The 16868-nt window shown below is 41.9% G+C and overlaps 3 protein-coding genes across 3 annotated transcripts in view; all 3 read right to left on the bottom strand.

Moving 5' to 3' along the window:
• The window catches only part of LOC108898651 (myosin-10), a 50456-nt gene extending 46461 nt beyond the window's left edge, over window positions 1–3995 (bottom strand). The window contains 2 exon segments of the mRNA XM_051073700.1: window positions 1905–2282; window positions 3593–3995. Coding sequence (XP_050929657.1) covers window positions 1905–2249 — 345 coding nt within the window. The 5' untranslated portion in view covers window positions 2250–2282; window positions 3593–3995.
• A 496-nt stretch (window positions 3996–4491) lies between these two features.
• On the bottom strand, window positions 4492–9721 carry ddx47 (DEAD (Asp-Glu-Ala-Asp) box polypeptide 47). The gene is made up of 12 exons (XM_018667734.2): window positions 9549–9721; window positions 9257–9350; window positions 8548–8736; window positions 8386–8457; window positions 7782–7900; window positions 7623–7694; window positions 7346–7462; window positions 7026–7172; window positions 6160–6297; window positions 5988–6058; window positions 5647–5776; window positions 4492–4853 (listed from the first exon to the last, which is right to left on the bottom strand). Exons 1-12 carry the CDS (start codon window positions 9678–9680, stop codon window positions 4692–4694), a joined length of 1443 nt encoding a protein of 480 aa, XP_018523250.1. The 5' UTR covers window positions 9681–9721; the 3' UTR covers window positions 4492–4691.
• A 298-nt stretch (window positions 9722–10019) lies between these two features.
• LOC108877634 (WW domain-binding protein 11) lies at window positions 10020–15656 on the bottom strand. Its single transcript, XM_018667736.2, has 13 exons — window positions 15465–15656; window positions 14821–14907; window positions 14651–14682; window positions 14446–14539; window positions 14014–14210; window positions 13457–13590; window positions 13179–13345; window positions 12839–13009; window positions 12772–12804; window positions 12357–12482; window positions 11974–12255; window positions 11625–11810; window positions 10020–11293 (listed from the first exon to the last, which is right to left on the bottom strand). The coding sequence occupies exons 2-13, from the start codon at window positions 14882–14884 to the stop codon at window positions 10605–10607; spliced, it is 2175 nt and encodes a 724-aa protein (XP_018523252.1). The 5' UTR covers window positions 14885–14907; window positions 15465–15656; the 3' UTR covers window positions 10020–10604.
• Between the last annotated feature and the right edge of the window lie 1212 nt (window positions 15657–16868).

Raw genomic sequence — 16868 nt, 5'->3', positions numbered from 1 at the left:
CAGTTCACCTGTCTGTTGTAACAGTGTGACCATTATTTGTTCCAACTACCAGGGGATGAAGAGTAGAGGTGCCTCTTTAATAACTTTCTCTAACATAAAGTGAAGTGAGCTGTGGGTTGCAAAATGTATGCATGCCCAGCACAAGTTCACAAAAACATGAGTGTGGACTGGCCTGAACTTTCAGCAGACTCTTGCAGATCTATGATGCTCAGCACTATGATTCAGATATGGATGACTTCCCAACCACCTCCACTAAGAACACAGCCTGAGGGAGACATTATACTATGTCTGCAGTGGATGTAGCTAAGCTCTGGGGGGTAAGTAAAACACATTGGAAAAAGTTTAGAACGTAGGGGGTTTCTTCTTCGAAGAGCGAGCTGAACGGGAAAATTCTCTTCTTGATAGAAAACCAACACAGTCAGACACATGTTTTCAATTTACTCTTAGGCAAGGGGCAAATTAACAAGCCCTAAAGCCAATTCTGAACCACTAAAAAGTAGAAACCATGACACAGTGGTATGAGAGAGAAAATGAAGAAGAACGTAGGAGGGAGCTGGGGAACTGAAATATCAATTCTGGGCTTATGGGAAATTTCTGATACGTTTTCTTCCATTTTGATACAAACAAATGACACCTATCCCCTACACTAACACACTCATTTCTTGCTCTAATATTTGACCAAACTGAGACACTGGAGGCTTATCTTTGACTTTACGTCATATGTGAAGCACAGTGCTACACACTTGGAAGAGCTGCATTAATATACAAAGGGGGATTTACTTCATCCAAGAGTCAATGTTGATGTTTTATCACGTCCTGTGAGCGTGATTAATAAGCACAACAATTCTGCAGTCCCTGAACCAGAGTCTCTCAGGTGATAACCAACCCATATTCTATTCCTGGAAAACATGTCACTAACTGGGTCAAGATCACAACTAGAACATCACAGAACAGCTCCATCTGTGGTGAAATTGGATTATGGGGACAGTGGCTTTGCAGTGATACAGAGCACTACAAACTTTGGCTGTGTTGAACTCAGATGTGTAACATATAATTAAGATATTAGACAAGAAAAACACTTTACTCTCCATACTGGCACACATAAATTAACGTGTTTGTTTTGGATTACATTTTTTACCACAGAATCCAGAGCTCTTCTGAACTACTCTACAAACGGAATACAATTAAAAACACTGATACATGGATGATTTGACCGGTTGGGTTAAAGCTACTCCACTGATTTGTGTAAATAGCATCTTTAAATTTAAGGTGTACATGACATCAAGAATTAAAGGCCAAAAGGAAAGGTGACAAAACCACTCTCTGTTACCCCACAATTTGGGCCAAATGTGTTTAGTTTTACACAGTGGGACTGCCACAGACGAAAGAAAGAGGTCAAGCCATCTCTGTGATCAAACAAGGTCCACCAGTAGGAGCACAGGGCAGGACAAACAAACTGAAACCAACAGTGTTTATGGAAGAGGCCTGCCTTTAGCTGAGGTGAGACAGAAGCCATGGGGGAAGGTAACAATCTGTAACACAGAGGCACTTATGAGAGGTGATCTGGCAGAGGGAAAAGTCTGGCAACGGTTAAAAGACTGCAGACATCTGTCACTCATACTGTGTGCACATATGTGTGTGGTCATGATTCACATAGAGGAGCAGAAAGTTCAATGCCCTCTATGATGAATATCAGATCTCGCTTTTACATAAGAGTGCAAAAGTTAAAACTAGAACAACTCCTACCAATCATTTTGCAATTATATAACCTAGAGGTGAAATATAATCTACAGCTGTGAGGACTAGGGGATCTGTGAGTTTTAAGGTTAATAATGCCCCATTGCTGAAACAATAAACTGTTACAAAAACACCATCTCTGAGGTGTCCAAGTCTAAGACACTCACATATATGAGTCCAGAGTAGTAGCGGTCCTTCAAGTTGTGCAGCACAGACGCCTCATTCAGGCAGGTGAGCTCGGCCATGTCTTCCACCTTGCTGAACTTGGGTGGGTTCATCTTCTGGATGTCATCCTTGTTGATCACCACCTTCTTGCCATTCTCGGCCAGCTCCACCAGCACCTCCTCGCCACGCTCCTCTCGGATGCTGGCTGCCTCGAAGCCATGGCGCTCTGAAGGGACCCACACCAGCTTCTTGGCTGTCCAGTCAGCCTGTGTGGCTGGGTTATAAACCACAGCCCGGTCCACAAACAGGTACCGCTCTGGGTCCTCTTGCCCACTCCGATGAGACATCTTTCCTGGGGTTTACCAGAGCAACGTGACCACCTAGGACAGACAGGAGTGCAGGAGGTGGTATATTAGGCATTTTATATAAACTACAAAATATCAGGAACAGAATACTTAATTCTCATCTCCTTTAAAACTCCATAGTAGCCCTCTATGTATCCCCCTCTGTGATCACTGCAGACTCAATAAGGGACAATGGTTTTACCTTTGGAGTAATTAGTGTCACTAATATTTTATTTACTCAGGGTAACTTTTATTTTCCTTTATAGCAATAATATAGCTTTAATAACTGTATGACAAATCATATTATAAACAGTCAGTTCATTCTGTGTAAGAGAAGGCATGAATGACAATACATGTCTTTAGTCATATCTGGAATAACAAAGTAATACAAGTAATAGGCAGGACCCCATGAGGTAGGTATACCGTATGTCACCAGTCTAGAACATAACAGACGCTGAGCAGGGACGTGAGTTAGAAGTTGGACCTCAATTTTAAACAAGGTTTTGGAGTAAACCCTTACAGTCTGCATGACTTCTCACTGAGTGGGTCTGCAAAATAATAATAATGCGCATACTGCGTAGGCTACACCGCGCTCGCAAGAGATCGAACGTCGTGAATGGCTCAGACTAAACCGTCCCTCAGTTTCTTCTAGAAACCTTGCAGTGCAGAAAACAAGCCTTTGTTAACACGTATCCCAGTGGTCCAGAGATAACATACACAACCTACACTTGTCTACACAGATGGAGCTTGTACACCAGATACGATGACTGTGCATTGGCGAGTCCCCAAAAAGCACAGAATGAACGGAAACCAGCAGGGGGAAACTTACCGCTCAAGTCCTGTTTACAAATATTCGGCTAATATCTGCGGTAATAAAGCTGCGCAACTGGCACAGCTAATGTAAATTAGGCACACGGAATGTGCTATGGTACGGTAGCGTGAATTAACACTGCAAGAAAGTTACCATCGTCAGAAAAGCAATTAGGGATGAAGAAGACAATTAAGGTAAGCACCAGAGGAAAATTACTTTCTCTACATTTTGTTTAACTCGCTTAACTATTCTAAGCTATATAGCACTTACTCTGTTGCCTATTTCGAGTTTTTTGCGTTACCACCGTCAATACAAGAAACGCAACAAAGGTGATTTACAGGCTGCAGCACATTAAAAGTGGGTTCTTGACTCACTATATAAACAATGACTATAGCCTAACTAAGTTTCCACAGCGACCTCCATCCTCCATCCTTGAGACGGATCCATTCACCCACAGTGATGGTCCAATATTCACCACGCGCTCGCTCACCCCCGTCCTCACGGTGAATAACAATACTGGTGATGACAAACTTACCTGGTGCAGTCAGCGAAGCGGCAGTCAGATCCTGTTCACCAAGCTGTCCGATCTCCCCCTGATACGACCCTGTATGCAACTAGCTGCTTCACACAGTTGAAATGCAGGCATGTATTTGGGATTTGGTATGCACCACAGGCACAGTGCTGCCTCTACACTGTGGGGCCCCTCCTAAACCGAGCAGACTTGACCGCTGCTGCTCCCGCCTACGATGGACTGTGCTCACATAGAAAGTGACCGTGCAGATCAATACACCGCACCGTGGTACCCTCCGGGATGATTCACCTGAGGAGGAATGTGGGTCGTGTCTGCTGGTGTCTGTCAGAGTCTCTTTTGATTCGTGAGTGGAAACGATGATATGCATTTTATCAGGACAGTCTGCTGTGGTGGACCCTTTTTAAAAATCTATCCCTCAAATATCTATGCATTGCGCACACCTACTAGATGCAGGATAGACACAATTGGTCTCTCATTTTGCGGTCTTTCTCTCCCCTTCTCCATCATTGGCTGGAAGAAACCAATCCCCCAATTTGCTGCAAACCAATGACCTGCATGAGAAAACGATTAATATTGCAACTGTTGCTTACCTTTACCTATTATAAATAACTCCCTGCATTATCTGCATTATCACTGCTGAACATTTGTACTTCTGATTATTCACTTACACAAAACATCCTTTAAGAAGAGGAAAAAGAAAAAATAGTAAATCTTTAAAAAAAAAAAAAAAACAGTGCATATGCATCTTTTCCCCATTCAAGTGTCACACATTAAGTCATCATTCCCATTCCCCTGCTGTAAACTGAAACACCCCCCTCTTGTGTCTGAAAGCGGCAACAGCAGCACTTTATGCTCAACAAACAACTCACGCAATCATACATCACCCTACCACAAACACAAGCTTTTGGTTTTACTGTGGAATTTTATTACAAATGGAAAAAATCTCATGGAAGGGGCAAGGAAAAGTTTTCTGTAATTAAATAGTCATTTGCTTTCATTCTAAATACTGGAAAACATGCTGTTGTCATAATCAGGTTTTACACCAAAAACAGAAAAGGCATTGTATGTTGTGGTTATGTACAGTCTGTTCATGTTGAAGGCTTCAGCGCCCTCCCCTCCAGGCTCCTCCACCCCTATTCTTTTTCCCTCCTCCCCCTCCTCCTCCTTTCACTTTCTTCCTCACTCCGCTTGCTTGTTCTGTGTCATCTTCATCTCCATCTCCTCCTCTGGGTCTTTTTCTTTTCTCACCTTGCTCTTTCATTTCCTGAAGAAAACAGGATTTTTTTTTGTCAGCTTAAAGTTTATTGGACTGAGACTTTCAATATACAGTCCAGATATTACATCTGTCTTTCTTAAAAACTGGTTTCCAATTTTTTACACCCACAGCCCAGTTACATGAGTTCATGTACCCCTTTATCAACGCAATCAGTCTTGTTGCAAATGTGTTCATTTGATTTGGATGTTATTTAACACCATTCACTATATAAAAGTGGATATTCTTGCCTTTTTTTTGTACAATTGAACTGTCAGTTCAGGTTTAATCAAGCCATTTATCCACTGCTTTTAGCTATTTCAATTGTTTACTTTTGGGTATCTATTTCAACTCTGTTCATTACTTTCTTTTTTGTGTATTAAATTTAGCTAACTATTTGAACTCTATATGTTATTGTCACATTGTTCAGCATGTCACATCTATCTGTTCCACCCACAGACATTTTAAAGATGGTAAACAAGTTGTTGGATGAGAAATTCACCACTTTCAGTCTATTCTTCACATCGTAGAATATTTATTGTGTCTGCTCTTATGGACAGTAAAGCACACTTTTTTCCCATAGCCATCCTTAACATATTACTCACCATACAGAGGTGTAACATTTTAATTTCAGAGCTGAAGATGAGAAGATACTTGGACAGTACTGACTGGTGAGTTTGGTTAGTTAAAGAGTGTTTATAGAGCACTGGTTTCCCAGTCAGTTTTGACATAACCACAGGTTGTTCATGTTTGAGATATTTGAAAAAACATTCAGAGAAGTGATCATATGGTAAAGATGACTTACCAGCCTGGCAAATCTCTGGGCTTCGCTCACTCTTTCCACCAGCATCATCACTTCTTCTTCCTGGGTAGGGAAGGCAGGAAGTTTCTTCCCAATCAGGCTTTCGATTCGCTGGAAAAGCTCCACATCATACCTGAGATAAAGGGATGTGTCAGTTTACTGCAATCAGTTTGTTTTCAGTTATTCACTTAGGGAATAAATAGCAACACACTGAAAAAGGCAGCAGACAACACACCTGCTGTCATTAAAAAAATGACAGCAAATGAATTATGAACCCAGGATGATTTTTTTTAATATCCAGGGAAACATGATGTAATTGATGAAAATAGACAGGCAGCTCTTACTGAGTGACAAAAGTGATGGATTTCCCAGACCGGCCTGCTCTGGCTGTTCTGCCGACTCTATGAATGTAGTCCTGTGAGGGGCACACAGATCCAAAGATCCACTCAAATCAAATCAATGAAAAAAATTAAATCATCAAATAACCCACCAACACGAATGTCAGCACCATGGTACCTTGGAGTGAGTGGGGATGTCGTAGTTGATGACGCAGTCAACATGAGGAATGTCCAGCCCTCTGGATGCCACATCGGTTGCCAGCAGCACAGATCGAGACTTGGACTTGAACTTGTTCAGTGCTCCAAGACGTTTATTCTGACCAATAGAGGGGAAAAAGATCCAGATAGTGAATACAGTATAAGACAGAAAGTAAAAGACAGGTAAGAGAAGTTTTTATCACAGTTATTACAGTCTCTGTATCTACAGTATACAATAACATCATAATGAACTGAAAATGTATTATAATCAAATAAAAGCGTTATTGCTATATGACACAAAACCAGAGGAGGGTGCTGTTCTCCCAGCCCAAATGGAGCCTAAGCTATTTGACATTCACACAATGCTGACTGAAAAAAACAAAACATCCAGTAAGCAAATGGCTGATGTTTATCCTTTTCAGTATGGCAGCAGTGAAAACCAATGACCAAAGATGTGAAGATCAATAATCTGTTGTTCATTAATTCTATACAAGTAATATTTCACTGAAAAACATAAAAATGACATCCAACACCCTCAACTCACTTAAATATGGTTTTTGCTATATGCTGCAAGCAATGCAGTGGACACCTCTGCACCAGTGTGGATGACTGCACTGTAATGACAGGCATTATGAATGATGGTGCTGTCAGCAGAGAAGACTCAGCATCAGCAACATTTTCATAAGTCTTACCAAAAATGTGTGAACAGAGAGAAAAACAGCATGGAAAAGAATCAAACTAGTTTGTTTCACAAATGTTTACAGTTTTTAAAGCCAAATGGATTCAATAAAGTGTGAGATACGTCCTGAGAGATGAGAACAGTAAGTGTGAGTGTGTGAGGTCTACCTGACTCATCTGGCCGTGAAGAGGGATAGCAGTGATGCCAAGGTTCCTTAACAACAGCGCCACCCGCTGGGCATTGTTACATGTGCTGCAGAAAATCATAAACGAGTTCCCAGCCAGTTCATTCAAGATGGAAACTAAGTAACAGTCCTGCCACAAAACAAACACATGCACAGAGAGGTGTTATGAAATCCAATATACTATATATAAAAACCAGTATAAATTCATTCTAGTATTATGGAAGACAGGGGATAGACAGCTAGCAGCATATGGTCTCAGACATTACAACATGAAAAGGGAATGTACATCTCAGTGTGCCTCACCTTGTACTTGGATGGTATGAAGATGTAGTATTGTTGTAGTTTGTCAACTGTAGAGTATTTGGTCGAAACCGCACACTTCACAGGATCCTTCAGAGCTGCTCTCTGTAGTTTCTGGACCTGTAAACCAATTAAAGAAAGTCAGTGCAAGAGAACAATGTGCAGGGTCTATGAGTGGTGTAATGCCCTTAAGCCAGCTAACTAAATTTCCTGGTGACCCTGCAGCACTAACAGAGCAGGGCTGCAAAGCCTTTGCAGAACTGGTAAAGTGTTTGTCTACCTTTTTGGTCATGGTGGCAGAGAACAAGAAGGTGCGCCTCTCTCTGGGAATCACCTTTAAGATTTTATCCACCTGTCAGAAAAAGTGTCAGAGATTACATTATCTTTGTCTCAGTTTCATTCTGTTGTTTGACACTCAAATAAGTGTCTGATAACCCACCTCAGTCTCAAAGTCCATGTTGAGGATTCTGTCTGCTTCGTCCATGACCAGGAACTTCAGGGCTCGGAGGGAGAAGCCCTTCGTGTTCTCCATGTGGTCTATCAACCGACCAGGTGTGGCTGAAAACACATTTGTACCGCTTATTTGTCACTGCATTGATGCTGCAATTATCAGTTGATTAAACTGGCCAATATTGAAAGTACATTAATTACATAATTTATACTACTGATACAAATTCTGAGTTGTGGGTGATTCATGTCTTGTGAGAGGTTTGTGTAAACATCAAGTGTAGTGATGTATTATTATTCTAAATTCAGTAATCACTGTTCATTTTCTGATTTTTGCAACTTTTCTTTTCTTGTGTTTGTTTTATATTTAATACTTTACCCAGTAATAACCAAATATTGTTAATTTCAATATAAAATAAACAGAGGATTTCTTGTGGGTAACTTGAATGTTGCACATTATTTGAACAGAAAGAAAAAATCTATAAAAATGTATCAATGGATAAACTTTGAATATGAATATGAATATGATCATTAATATGGTGCTGTTTATGAAATCTGCGTAAAAATACTGATCACAGTTTCACTTTTGGGCTTACCAATAACAATGTGTGGTTTCTTGGCCAACACCAAGGACTGGGACATCATGTCAATCCCACCTACTATGACAGCTGCAACACACGACACAGGCTTAATGTACAGAACAACAGAAAGTCCCCTGAATCATCAGATCAATTAACCTTTAGTTGCCAGAAACATACCACACTTTACACCAATGCTGGAGCCCAAGGCCTCAAACTGCTCTGAGATCTGGAATGCCAACTCCCTAGTGGGGGTGAGGACGAGGGTATGAAGCCTCTGAGGCGAGGCCAGCAGTGACTGGAGGATGGGCAGAGCAAAGGCACCCGTCTTTCCTGAACCAGTCTCTGCCAAGCCAATAACATCCTTCCCTACAGTTTAAGAAAAAAGCACAGGAAGACAAAAGTCATGTATATATCACAGCAGCTGCAAGTAGCTAAGTACATTTACTCAAGTACCTTCTGCCTGTAATTTAAAGCTTCTCAGAGTGCTTTTTCAGTACTTTTTTTTCCAGCCAATTACACTTGACAGTTACTTTTGACTAATTAAGACTTGAAAACCCTATGATAATAATTAATGCAAAGGGTTTTTTTTGGTCAGATCAAAAACTGACTGAAAAAGTCCTGTGTACTCTCAAACACAGAAACATTTAAACATAAAAAGCAGTGCTTTATTATACAGTACAACGCTGGATAACTTTACTACTATACTTTAAGACCATGATACTGATTATACGGATGCACTTTTGCATAAATATGAATGCAGAACTTGTGAATGAGTTGAATACTTCTTTCATCACTGGGGCTGAGCTGCACAGACAACACAGTGGCAGTGAAGCCAACCCTCTCTAATGTGATCAGCTGACAGAAAAAGCTTACTGAAGTGTCTCACCTTGCAGGGCCACTGGTATAGCCTCTATCTGAATCTTTGTTGGACTCTTCCATCCCAGCTGATCACAAGCCTCACAGAGAACTTCAGTAACACCCTGTTAAAGGCAAATGAAGACTTTTGTAAGATGCTGATAATGCTGTGCTACTAACTAACAACACGTTTTCGTGCACCAAACTTATTTCATATGATAAATAGTAATGTTAACAGATGATATTAGCGTACTTTAGCTAACTAAAACTACTATGTTGTTTCTAAAATACCCTCTTCTTCGCTCCATAAAAGGGAAACTTACCAGGTCCTTGAAGGTCTTCACTGTCTCATCGTTTTCAGCGCTATTAACGTGACTGTTATCATTATCACTACTCGAACCTTCGAGTGTTTCATCTGTGTTTAGCTTCACGATTTCCTTTCCCTCGTCCGCCATGCTGTTGTTGCCCCAACGTGTCGTCAACCCGGCAATGCGCAGATGCGGAAACGAGTAGGGGCTTATGCAATGAATGATGGGAACTGTTGTTTTTACTGTGTGCTCCTATTTAAGCTTAATGCGCATTGTCTTACGAGACATTCAGCACTTCACTACATTAATACTTGGCTAAAAATGACGATGGTTCGTCGTTAAAGTGAGGACATATTAAAAATTTGAATTGCTGACTGGTGAACCTCTAGGATATCTTTTCCCAGATATAAAGCATTCTGAAATGTATTGTTTTGAGCATAGATGTATTATATTGCCTACTGTATCATATCACACTGAAACATGAGGTAAAAAGAGTTTCTGAAGTATTTATTTAGCTGCAGGTTAAACAGTTTCAAACATGTATTTTGTCAGTGGTTGACAAACATTTTACACCTTTGTTTTGATGCCCAACATGTTTAGGAGATCAACGATAAAATAAACAGATGACAGTAAAACAATTGTACAAAAATGCTTTTTCTGGTCATGCCAAATGACAGACAGTTGACTGGAGAATAAACACAACATAGCACTTGGTTGTCTGGCATTTTCTTCAGTGCAGAGCATAGTGTTTTTTTTTTGTTTGTTGTCTTAATGGAATAGCGACCATCTAACTGTTTCCAATTACAAATTTAATAAGATTAATTATCTTATGTAAAATTCACATTCTCTCTAGATACAACAAATAATAGTCCAGATGAAATGAAGATGAGTCTGTTGAGATCAGTGCTGAGAGTGTGGCAGCTTTCCTTTGTTTGCTAAAGGGAAACTGGTCTAGCTGAATGTTTTGAAGACAGCTACCTCTAATACTCTGCACAGAAAATACAGAAAACTAACACACTCCTGTTGCTCAGAGCACCCCAATGAATATTTTCCCCAATGTCCTCTTAAGTCTCAAAGGAGTCCCTCCATCTCCCTCATGAAGGCTTCATACACCTGGTCTTTAGTCTTCATGTTGGGCTGAGACACAGCTCCCATCTGGACTGGGTTGGCCATGCCCATCGGAGCAGCTGTTGCCTGCTGTTTCTGCCCCTGCCCTCCTCCCATGCCTTCATCTCCCCTCCTTCCCCCAACACCACCCCCTGCTTTCTCCAGAGGCCCTGGTGCTGCACCAGGCATTGCTCCACTCTTGTCCCTACGCACCCTCAGCGCTGTGGGCACAAAGCGGGTGACCTCTGCCTTTGGATTGATAATCTGAGGTTTTGCGGAGATGGTGGCCCCGCCAGATCCACCACCCGCTGCCAGGCCGACTCCTGCGGCTGCCACAGAGGTGATGTTGGCTCGTTTTTCGATGGTGGCTGCATGGTGGTGGCCGGGGGGATTGCTGCCAGGATTGGCGCCTGTGGAGGCGGCAGCTGTCCCGGGGGGAGGAGGCATCTGCATGACACCAGGTCGCATGGGCATGGCAGGGGGTGGTAAGTTGGTCTGAGAACTGTCTTGGCTGGATCCTGAGCCCTTTTGCCGCTGGACAATGTTGGGAGGAGCACTGAGCACATTGGAGTTGAGAGGTGGAGGGAAGAGGGAGAGTGGTGGGGCAAGTGGACGTGGGGGCCCTCCTGCTCTCGGGGGAGGAGGTGGGATACCTGTAGACACAAAACAGATTTATTTTGATGAGAAATGTATGAGGCATTCCTCTTCCTCGCTCAATGAAGTTGAACTTTTTCCATCAGTTAATACATAAACTATGCTTCAATGATATATAGACGTCTAGATTTTTACCAGTTTGGTTTGGGGTGTGCTGCAGCTGAGCAGAAATGGCATTTAAAATAAATATATACATTTCCTAGCAATAGTGTGTGGCATATAATTATCATCATGTTTGCCTAGTATGTGTCCATGCACTCAAACATTTTACCTTTTCACGTATAGCACTACACACATGTGCCTTCACACTGTATGCACACATATGCCTACCTGGTGGTGCTGGGGGTGGCAGTCTGGGAGGGGGTCCACGTGGTGGGGGGCCTGGAGGCAGGCCAGGAGGGGGGCCTGGCGGAGGGCCAGGGGGTCGACCTGGTGGAGGTCCTGGAGGCAGAAGACGAGGCATTGGACCCCTCATGCCTCCAGGCATTCCCGGGGGCCTCAAGAACGGAGGAGCACCTGAAGATGACAAAATGTATCAGATAAAGGATGCATAGTGTGCATATGGATAATATAATGAATACAACCAGGACATCCTTAGAAAAACAGGTGTAACATTTTATTCCAGTATCTAGTTCACAGTTGAATTCTAGTTATTATAACCAGAAATATTGTATCTAACCTGGTGGTGGGCCAGGAGGTGGGCCAGAGGGTGGACCAGGAGGCCTCATCGGAGGAGCTGGGGGTGGACCCAGTGGCGGAGGGCCAGTCATTGGTGGACCTTGCAAGTGTGGAGGTCCTTGCTGTCCCATTGGCCCACCAGGAGGGGGTAGACGCTGATTGGGCATGAGGTGGGACTGGTTGTCCCCTGGTGGTCCCCTGTCCTCAATGTCCGAGTTGTCTGATTCATCTGTGTATTCCTCCTCTACCTCTTCTTCTTCTTCCTCTTCAGGAACTGACTGACCTGAAGAAAAAGAAATAACACCATACCACATCATCAGAAATAGAGAACAGAGTGTACTAGCTCAGTAAGTATGCAGCAGTGTCACTGGTAGGCTATAGTACCTGCCATCCTTAACATCATGGCCTGCAGAGGGGTAATGGCCTTGGTCTTCTTCACCAGTCTCTTTTTCTTCCTCTTTCCTTCACGAGGTGCCTCTGGAGGCATATCAGCGAAACGCACACTGCGACCTAAAGCATGTGGACATTAACATATTTATCAAGAGCATATATTAGAGTAAGAGCACAAATTCAAATCAGTTTTTTCAGAAAATGCTTTGAGGCTGCATTGCAGAGTGCCAAGACATTAGCTTATTATGAAACTAGTTACTTTCTGTCATCACGATAATGCCATTTTGCTCCACTGTGTATAAAACCATAAAATTTCTATATGATAAAGAACAGAAATCAGTAGCACAAAAATAAGTCACTGTTTTAAGTCAAGAACTTAAACGTGCCAAAGAAATTCTAAGACACTCACCAGCATGCCTTTCACTTCTGTCTCTATCCTCCTCTCGTTCCCTCTCATCATCCTGCCTGTCCTATGCTCATTCTCTGGTCACCGTCTCCACCTTCATCTCTCTCTTCCTCGCTGTCATCTTCAGAGTCGCTGTCGTCATCGTCCATATCCTCCCGATCTCTGTCACTCTCACTGCCACTGTCCCGATCTCTTCCAAAGTCCATTGCAGAGTCCTTTTCTAAACCAGGAATGGAAGGCTCTGTTCGGGGGGAATGGGGGGTAAAACATGAGTTAAGCACAAAAGGCAGAAATGTAAGCAGCAGCAAAAAAGCGAAAGTATTCTTCCTCTTCTTCTTCATATTTTCTTTATATAAAAGGAAATTAACAATCAGAAATATAGGCAATAAGGGGATAATTTAATGTGTCACCTGTGTCTGCGCCATAAGCTCGTCGAGCAGGAATGCCATACAGTGCCAGAACCTGTGGCGGTGGGGGCCCAGGTGGGGGACCAGGAGGCTTCTTCCCTGGAGGTAAACGTGGCACACCTGGTATTGTTGCCAACACTGGCCCAGAGGCTGACGAAGGGGGTCCTTTCCTAAGAGATACAGGAAAACAGAACTACCTCAGTGGCACACTTGTACACAGCAGCATCATATATGCTGTGTTTTCCTGCAGAAACCTTTAACATACACAAGCCAAGGCCTACCCAAAAGTGGAGCTCTTCTTCAGTATAGAGGGAGGCTGAGCCCCCGGCAGTGGGATGTCCTGGATGTGGATATTGGAGGGGGCATGAGGCATATCTGGTAGAGGGATACTGTCCACCTCCACTGACTCTGCATTCTGAAAAACAGGACGTAACACACGATGGTAAACAGAGAGTCAACACAAAGTCTGAGCAAAGTAAAGGAACTACAACATTCAGCGCTGGAACTTATCATCCTTATAAAAAAATGTAAACATACTGATGCTTAAAAGTTTAGAATTTCCTTAATTTCATGCCAGTGTTTCAATCCCTACAGGTCAAGCTTAATTAAGACCGTGGTGTTCAAGTTAAATTAGCCTCTATGTAGCTTTATGCCTGCAATTTAATTTGTTTTCATGTTGTTGCATCTCCACCCAACCAGCTTATGGGAGTTATGGGATTATGGAAGTCTGCATACTACGTCTTCTAATTCACAGGTCTAAATAAATCAATACAAATCCTTATCAAGTGCAGTAAATTAAAAAAACAAAAAACATGCATATACACCCAAACAAACGCACCTTGACTGAGTCAAAATAGAGAGCCAGCTGCCCCCGCTTGGTCTCATAGTCCAATTCCAGTTTGCGTAGCTCCTTGTAGGTGTCAGGATTCTCTCTCTCATACAAACGGACGATGCGTTCAAATGTTTCGCGAAGTTTCTTCCTCTTATCCCTCAACACCTTCTCATTCAGCAGGGGCTGCTGAACTGGGTTGAACTCTGTTGACGGTGTTATGGGAAAAATTAATTATATTTTAGCAACAGCTGCAAATTGTTTGTGAAATCTAAAAAAGTATGAACATTTGATAAAAGGCTGTTGAAACAGTCCTTTAAATACAAGACTAAGCTTGTATTTATGGAGGAAATTATTTAAGGATAGCAAACATTGTACAGTCACCAAAACTTTTGCGAAATGCACAACTGCCAAGACAACATACAAATTCAGCCCTCTCACCCATCTCATCCAGCTTCTCCATGTCTCTGATGATCTGTCTGGGGTCCTTCATCTTCAGCACTGCTGCTCTCACCATCATTCTCTGCTTCTTGTTCTAGAGTTATCACAAATGAAGCAAACTGTTAACAACACAATAATATGACAGATGTATTTAAGAAGAACACCCACATTAAGAGTGAATCATATGTTTCAAGACTACAGGTACCTTTTTTAACTCCCTTTTTCTGGCCTCCTTTCCTGTAAAGGAGGTAGAGAAGAAATGCACACTAGTTATCATTCTGACATCTTACAACAATAGACAGACAGTAATACTTAAAATGTTTTCCAGCACGTTGGTGCAAAAGGAACCAGCTTTAAGTTATGGTAGGTACTTACTGGCCTGGTCGGTGGGGTTCATAAACTTCCCACTCTTGGTGGAGGAGGTTGAACGTCGCCCCATGTTGCCGGTGCGTTTCCTTCACCCTGCCAAGCATTTAAGCCCCAGGTGAAATTAAAGTAACAATTCGTGTCCATTGAAAAGTGTGCATTTCACAAATAAATCAGGGATATTTCGGCTAGATGTTCCGGAGCATCTTTGAGAGGATGCTCGGTTCCAGTTAGTTAACATTACTTCAAATAACAACACTGATTATTGGTATTGTACATATTAGGTACTTTTGTGTGCTTTGGTAAAATTGTAGCTACATGGAGTATAAATTTAATTTAGCAAAGTAAACACCACTGCATGCCTTTTTAGTATGACGGTTAGCTACTGTTAGCTAACAAGTTAACATAAAGTTGACAGTCAACGCATGACTATCAAACGAACAAAGTCAACCATAGACATATTAGATATAGCTGCATATGTTTTATATGGCTAATAATAATTACAAATCCAGTAAGATTCTCCGTGACAGATATCTTAATATTAACTGGTCGTGCAGCATTTAGCTGGCAAGTTAGCTTGGAGCGTTAGCATGCACTTGTAGCTAGGGCCGCGTTAGCATCGACAATAGCCCAAAGGCAAAACTTGACTTTACCTTTTATATAAGTGAAACCCGTAGAGCCAAACGCCCTACTCAAGCACCTCTTGGTGCTAAAAGTAAAATAAATCGTATGGTGTACGCCCTGAAATAGAAACCCAGAGCCTTCAGGTCTGAATGCACACAACGACCCTGCTAGCCTCTCGCCATGTTTACGGCCGCGAGCAGGAGCGGAAGTGGTGAATTTGACGTCATCAAAAGAGGTCACAAGAGAGTAGTTTGAAGCAACCCAGTTCTTTAATACATTTTAAAAATATAGTTGATATTTAAGGCACTTATTTCATATTGTATAATCATGGTGCAATGGTCTGACTTAATGCACGTGAAGTTGATTGTAAGCATCAGGTTTGCATTCTGCCCTCTAATGGTCACGGTGAGTAACTGCAACCGCTTTGCATCAGCATCGCGTTAAAGTCACTTAGACAACATGAACCTTTATTCTCCCATTAACAAGAAGAGGAAAGAGAGGATGAGATCAGTCAATAGCCAAGATAAAAGTAATCAGGGAATTTTACTTTGAACTCCTGCAGTTAGCAAGATAATAATATAGGCTCGATTATTTCTGAAAATACATTAAAAAGTTGGTTAGTTAGTTTAAATGGATTAAAAATGCCAGCATGTATCTTACCTCTGCTTCTTCATGGTGTTTTGCCTGTTCTTCAGGGGACATTTCATGCAGATTACACATCTTGGACTTCACTTTGTGTGAACCAGAGAATGTTTGGTGATGCCTTTGGGAATACCATTGATCAACCAGATGATGGCGAGATGATGATACATAACAAACCCAAGTACAAAACTGAAAATAAGTTATTCTGTTCACATGCAGTTTAGATACTTTTGAGTAGGAGTGTGGACCTTCTGGCTGCCAAAGAAACAATTTGTACACAAATTAGAGCCTTACCACCAGCTTTCAGTTGTGTGAATATCTTCTATATGAGACAGTTTAAGCCATAAGATAAATTAATATGTCTGTTATGAACAGATGACTGGTTTGTTGAACTTCAGTCATCAGTGCTAAAGGATGAGACACTGCCAACACACACAGATCACATAAACTACCACATATAAGGTGATTGGCTTACAAAATTAAAATACCCTGAAGAAAACTGTTTCGGAGGGAGTTATGAAAAACCATCTACAGTGTCATATCAGTAATCCTTGTGAGGCTGATATCATTAAAAAAAACTATTAAGTTTGAGAACAAAGGCTGACAAGTGACCAACAAATGCAATGCAAAACCACAAAATCAAAATATCTAACTGTGTGAAAACAAGGTGTTTCAGAAGAGCTGGACCATCTGACTTGTCAAAACCAACAACTGGCTTTTGAGAACAAGACACTGCAAGGTGAACTTGAGGCTGCACTGAATCAGAGACAGCCTGTTCAAAAGCAGCTTCA

Source organism: Lates calcarifer, linkage group LG11 (genome assembly GCF_001640805.2).
Source record: "Lates calcarifer isolate ASB-BC8 linkage group LG11, TLL_Latcal_v3, whole genome shotgun sequence".
NCBI lineage: Eukaryota > Metazoa > Chordata > Actinopteri > Centropomidae > Lates > Lates calcarifer.
Note: the sequence above shows the minus strand (reverse complement) of the source record. Positions and strands in the feature narration are given on the sequence as shown.